The sequence below is a fragment of the Acomys minous genome (genome assembly GCF_964271855.1).
Source record: "Acomys minous genome assembly, chromosome: 4".
In the NCBI taxonomy this organism is placed as follows: Eukaryota; Metazoa; Chordata; class Mammalia; order Rodentia; family Muridae; genus Acomys; species Acomys minous.
Window position 1 is genome coordinate 48,797,336 of NC_140486.1, and position 6,439 is coordinate 48,803,774.

General features: G+C 47.3%; 1 protein-coding gene across 1 annotated transcript; it reads right to left on the reverse strand.

Moving 5' to 3' along the window:
• Positions 1-558: 558 nt before the first annotated feature.
• ZMAT2 (zinc finger matrin-type 2) lies at positions 559-5,861 on the reverse strand. Its single transcript, XM_084778828.1, has 6 exons — positions 5,641-5,861; positions 5,216-5,309; positions 4,007-4,130; positions 2,600-2,673; positions 2,032-2,177; positions 559-1,006 (listed from the first exon to the last, which is right to left on the reverse strand). Exons 1-6 carry the CDS (start codon positions 5,656-5,658, stop codon positions 863-865), a joined length of 600 nt encoding a protein of 199 aa, XP_084634954.1. The 5' UTR covers positions 5,659-5,861; the 3' UTR covers positions 559-862.
• Positions 5,862-6,439: the final 578 nt, after the last annotated feature.

Here is a 6,439-nt window from a genome sequence, read left to right on the forward strand (position 1 = left end):
CATGTTGAACAGTGCATGAGAACTGTGGTCTCCCAGAGTGAGCTTGTTTGGTTTGAGGGCTGTTTTGTTTTGCTGTTTTCTTTTTTTGCATCAAACAGATTCTTCCAAGAACCTGTTCCCAAGGAAGACAAAAACAGAAATCCTCAATGAAGTGAAAGAGAAGAAACAAGGTTAGAAACTCAGCAGACACAAGCCACACCAAACACTCATCCCATTTAATTTCCTGTTACATGCACCAAGGAAACCGAGAACATTAGGCCTCAGGGCAGCACGGCTCTGAGATTCTAGCTCAGGTCCCCTCTTTGTGACATATCATGCACACATACCCACACACACATTGGCCCAGGCAGAAATCACATGCATGCACAAGTGGGTAGAGAACTGCTGGGTGAGATGGAAGAGCCGGCCAAGGGCACGCCAGCACCTGCACCCTGGAGACCCAGATGACCCTTCTGTTGCAAGCTGAACAAGAGTAAAGGTTAAAACAATACAAACACAGGAAAGAGGAGGATGCTCAGACAAGAGGTTGGGTAGATGAAGAGGGAAGATGCAGGGGGATTTGGGGAAAGCAGCCTCTAAGCGGGAGGTCTTTCTTTATTGGGGACACAGATGGGCAGAGGCTCCGTGACTCTGGTAATATACTGAGGCTGAAGGAATAACGCCACACCATCACCTCTACATCCTGTGCCCTCTCGCAATGTAGAGGGAAACCACGAACACCCACCCTCTCGCCCTGCCCATTAACACTCTGAAGGACTTTCTCCAGTACCCAAAAAAGAAATGACACCCCCACCCCCACCTCAACACACACTCAAAGTTAAGTCCAGCACAGGCCAAAGTCAGGCCAAAGAGCTCTAGTGCTTCAGTAACTCTTCTTGGTGGAACCAAAGCCAGAGAAACCCATCACAGCTGCCATCTCATCATCCTCCTCAAATGTCAAGTCCTCCTCGGCTCTCCTTTTCTTCTCCTTCTGTTTCTCTTTCTTGTATGCTTTAGCCTTTTCCTCCTGTGGGGTAAGGGGGTGAAAGTTAGAATCACTTGTCTCCAGAGCCGATGTTGTTGAAAGAGGTATGTAAGCTTCAGGATGCTTCCCCATATTTAAGCATGAATAAAAGCCACAGTAAAGACTGAAAGTCAGTCATCAAGCACTTGTCCAGCATGCACGAGGCCCTGAGACTGATTCCCAGGATGGCAGTTGGGGGAAGGTTGTAAGAAAAGACTTTAAGGGATAAGAAGAAGTCGGTAAGTCTCTGGAGTTCTTAATCATAGACCCTAGTTCATTTGTTGTCCTAACCACACAACATCCGGGACGTGGAACATACGCTAAGATCTGCCCTCAGTGCTGTGTAAATGTTACCCTAAGATCTGCAGTACAGGGAATGAGGCTCACAGAGGTTATTTAACTGGCCCAAAATTCATGCAAATAAATGGAAGAAAAGAATTCTGACCTTGTAACTTGGATACATAGGCCAACGAGGGACTAGTTGTATTTAGTTAATCTCTCTTACAGTTTAGAAAGGAATAAAACGTATAGGGGAAGCTACGTGTGCATGCATGGGAATAAGATGGCAATGGAAGCTTGGCGAGGTGAAACACGCCTTTAATTAATCCCAGCACCCAGGAGACAGAGGCAGGCGGATCGCTGTGAGATCGAGGCCAGATTGGCCAGCCTGGTCTACAAAGGGAGTCAGGACAGCCAAGGCTACACAGAGAAACCCTGTCTTGGGGGAAAAAATGGAAATGTAAAGTTTTGAACTTTCTTCATTTTGCAATGAGCCTAAAATTAGTCTAAAACAAAACTGTCTAAAAAACAAACCAAATGAAAGGATAACTGCCCCCAAGAGATCTGATCTAAAAAGTCAAAGAGAAATGGCCAGGTTCTGAGCCATTTCTAATGGGCCTGAACAAGAATGCCCTAGTACACAGAAATGAAGGCACAAAACTGGGGACTGGCGTGAGAAGAGGAAGGGGGCCATCTTCAGTTCACAAGGTGAAAACACAAGGCTGGGAGCAGGCTTAGGAGAGCCTCACCTCTTCTCTGAGCTCCTTCATCCTTTCCTCAAAATCATAGTCTTTCTGCTTCTCTTCCATCTTCTTCTTGTTGACTTCAAAACGTTTCTTTACTTGATCCAGAGTGGACCGCTCCACGCGCATAGACATGCCCAGGTTTCGCTGATCTGCGTGAGGTTAGCAGTGAAGACAGCCAGTCACCCCAGCATCCTCAGCCCTTCCAAAAGCCTGGGCTTGGCTTTTTTTTTTTTTGGAGGAGGGGGTTGTTTGTTTGTTTGTTTGACCTTTTCATAGTAAACTACACAATAATAACAACTATGGCTAAAAGCTGTTGGCCTCACCTGCTCTCAGAAGCAGCAGTCCCACATAATGAGCAGGTAGCTTTCAACTGCATTTACCAGGCAGATTACCAACAAAATCAGCCAGCCTCCTCTGGCCTCTGTGCTCGTGCACAGGCAGTCACACGCCCAGCGATAGATACGCATCAGCACACACACAGAGCCCAAGAAAACCAGTCCCCGGCCCTTGCCCCCAGCAGGCCTTTAAAGCCCAAGCCCAGCGGCAGTCCTGAGCTACCTCCAAGCCTTACGTTTCTTTCCATTAATGTGATCCAGGAAGTTGATGGAGTCCTTCACCACACAGTCGCAGACATTGCAGTAGTAGCTGACAAATGGGAAGAGACACACATGGGTCAATGTGGTTTTTAAGGATCCTACTGTTTTCAGTGAAGAAACCTGCATTTTGAGGTAGCCGTCTATGAAGAGTGTTTTGTTAATTGAGACAGTACTGCCTGGAACTCAAGCAGACCAAGCTCATCCCACCTTTCTGCAGTGCTAAAACTACAGACCTGCTAAAACTAAAACCTCAGGCCTGGCCTTGCCTTTCTTTTTTTTTTCTTTTTAATTTTTCTTCCTTTTGTGAGAGGACCTCTTTCGCCCTGTAGCCAAGAAGGCCTTAAACTTGCAGCAATCCCCTGCTTCAGCCTCTCAAGTACAGGTACTCAAGGCATGAACTATTTCACCTGGCTTCCGGCATCGTTTTCAGGGCATTTTATTTTCATCACGTCTTTTAAAACATTCTCTATCCTCCAAGGAAGCTGACCTTCCTGGTCTTCCTACCCTTGGTAGCCTCCTCCCAATCTGGGCCAAAGTGCTCTGTGTGACAAACATCGGGTGTCAGAAGAGGTGGTATACCATTTCCATGATCATATTATCTTAGAGCGTGGCTTCTGCCTTTGTGAGGACAACTTGCTTTGGGGAAACCAGTCACCTTATGCTTTATTGTGAACAACCTTACAAACAGGCCCACAGGTTGAACTTCAGTCTCCAAACCACAGGCATGTGAGGGCCTGGAAGAGCATCTTCTGACTTTATTTAAGCCCCCACTGAATGCAAAGCTAGTCAATTCCACAACTGCAGCTTCCCTGGAGACCCTGATCCAGAACCTCCAGGTCACCCGCCCTCAATTCCTTGCCCACAGAATCTATAAGCTAGTATTACTTTATGACACTGAATATTTGATTTGCTCATTTATACAACAAAGGCATCACAATAGCAAGTTCACTAAATAATCTGCAGAACTGACTTCACTGCTCTCTGTAGGATTCTCCTGATATGTTCTGACCTGACAGACTTGAAGGAATGGCGGCCAAGGGTGCCGAGCTGTGGAACTCTTCTACAGGTCGCAGGCTTCACGCACAGTAACTATAGTTAACAGCTCCACCTCTAAGACCCTCAGAGCCCTTATGTCATCCAACACAATATACAGCCCTTCTGAAGGTATCAAGGAAGCAATAGGAGAACCCCACAGAACCCCTCCTAGAAATAGGACTGACTTGACCTCAAACTTCAGGGGGCAAAGAAAAATAAAAGAATGGAGTTATGGTCACTAAGGTTTTCACCCCTAGGCCCGGGTTTCTCCTCAACACGTCCTAAGCCCAAAATAAATAGTTTATTAGGGCAGTCTTGGTATGACAGACGGACAAAAAGCTACTTACCCTCCCATCTCAGACTGTGGGGTCGTCTTGGTAATAACGATTGTCTTCCCAAGTTTGGACTCCAAGTCCACCTTGTAATCCCTGTGCCGCAGAAGCTCCCGCTTGACTGGCTGCACCGGCTTTCCTGAAAGAGTGAGAGAGACGATCCCTTCAACACTCAGTTTCTTCCGTTTTGTTTTGTTTTTCATTTGTTTTGTTTTGTTTTGTTTTCAAGACAGGGTTTCTCTGTGCGGCCCTGGTTGTCCTGGAACTCACAGAGATCTGCCTGCCGCTGCCTCCTGAGCGCTGGGATTAAAGGCATGTACCACTGATGGCTAGTGAGTATTACAGTTTCTTAGCCATAAAGGGGGGGAGGGAATTGGGGATTGGAGAGATGGCTCAGAGGTTATGAGCATTAGCTGCTCCTCCAAAGGCCCTGAGTTCAATTCCCAGCAACAACATGGTGGCTCACAACAATCTATAATAAGACCTGGTGCCCTCTTCTGGCATGCTGGCACAAATGTAAGCAAAACACTGTATAATAAATAAATAAATCTTTTTTTTTAAATTATGATCCCCCAAATTCAGATGCCTACTCATTTTTTTTAATTCCTCAAAGAAGGAACATAACAGGTACTTTATGTAGCAGCTAAAAGAGGCTAGAAAAGACTCATTAGCCTCGAATTGTGTAGACAATTGGCCTAGTCACTATGTGAAACACGCTAGTCTCAGACTCACCATGGTAATGTCAACTCTCAAGATCTTTGCTCCTCTTTCAAGCCAGCAAATTTAAACAACAGTGTTTCCTATGCGTTGTTTAGCTGAACTGAGGTGGGTGTTCTGAGGTTTTGCTAGAAGTTACCCTTTCAAAAGAGGGCACTGACACTCAGGAGCATCGTGTTCCATGTTTCCATGCAGTGTGACGGCTAAGATCGGTTGTCAAGTCGACCACATCTGGAAATCAACTAAGACCCAAGCAGCTGGGCACACTTGTTTGTGGAGTGTTTCTGTTTTATTTGGACTGGGTCATTTACTATATAAGGAAAACACATCCTCAGTATGGGCCACACCTGGGGGCAGCTCGCGTAAAGGGAGGGGACGACGCTTCAGCCTTTTTGCCTACTTGCCCTCACACGCTCGCTAACCGGCAAGGGATCTATCCCGGTGCACTTCTCGAGCCACCGCCTCAAGTCTACCATCCCCTTCGCCCTCCGTGAAGCGAGCACCCACCATCCTTCTTCTCTCTCTCTTCTGTGAGTCTCTTCTCCGCGAGCTTCTCGTATTCATCTTTGTCCCACTTTCGGCGAAAGTCCAAGTTTTTTGTCTGTTGGGGGGGGGGGAGAAAGTGCTCAAGATCCGTCGCTGTTCCTGCAGAAACTAAAGGAACCGCCTAACCGCCACCGAGGCGGCCCCAGGACCTTTCGAAAGAGAAGTCTCTCACGAACACCCAGGGGTCTGGGGGACTCGGGACCCCAACCCGAGAGACTTCCGAGGTCCCACCGTCCCTGCGCCAAGGCCTTACGGGGGAGTTCTGGAACCTGGACCCTCAGATCGCGAAGAGGTGTCACGAAGTCAGTCAAGTCTCACAGCCTGTCTCTTTCTAGCTCTGAAAAACCACCCCAGACCCCCTCAAACCTCTTCACACAAACACCTACCCCGCTGCCCGACGCCATCTTCACAGCGAAGTGAATGGAAAGCCGTAAAATGCCGTAAAACGCGCCCTGGAGCCATAAGGCAAGATAACGCTCCAATAAGGTTCGAGCCTCGCATTCTAACTGCGTTAAGGACTGGAGCGATTCTAAGGCACTCCTGTTGGCCCCGCCCTCGACGCCAAGGAGATGGCGCAGGCGCAAAGGGAGTGTGAAGCAACACGGAAGTAAGGGCACCGGCCAACGTTTTTCTCAATGGCTTTAAAAAACAAGCCCTAGAAGAATAGCTCAACTCTTCTATTTTACAAAGAATTGGAGTTTCCGAAACCGTGTCTCGTGATCTAACTTTACCTGCATTTTCAGGATTTATAAACTTTTTTGTTGTTGTTGAAGACAAGTTCTCATATAGCCAAGACTGGACTATTTTTTAACTGGCTATGTAGTCAAGGCTGGTCTTGAACTTCTGATTTTCCTGGGTCCACTTCCCAAGTGCTGGATTTAGGGGCATGTTCCACTGCACCCCATTCACGTGGCGCTGGAAATCGAACCCAAGACTTCGTCCATGCCACCAAGCACTCTACTAATTGAGCTACACCCTCTGCCTCATAAACCATATTTCAAAAGCTAAAACACTACCAGTGCACTGTTCTGGGTGTCCCGTTCACAAGCACGCACTGTGAGTGTGGCTCTGAATTATGCACAGAAGGAAAGCACTTTTACACTTAGATTTTTGCCTCTAGAAACAACAGTGCTGCCCTTGGATTAAACTCACTTTCATGTCTGGAGAACATTGAAACTCAATCCA

Bases quoted from the DNA above. Each gene is read 5' to 3' on its own strand.
- ZMAT2 (XM_084778828.1), bottom strand. The intron at 2,178-2,599 runs GTAAGGCTTGGA...AACCTCACGCAG, and splicing joins TCACATTAATGGAAAGAAAC to ATCAGCGAAACCTGGGCATG. The intron at 1,007-2,031 runs GTGAGGCTCTCC...CTTACCCCACAG, and splicing joins TGAAGGAGCTCAGAGAAGAG to GAGGAAAAGGCTAAAGCATA.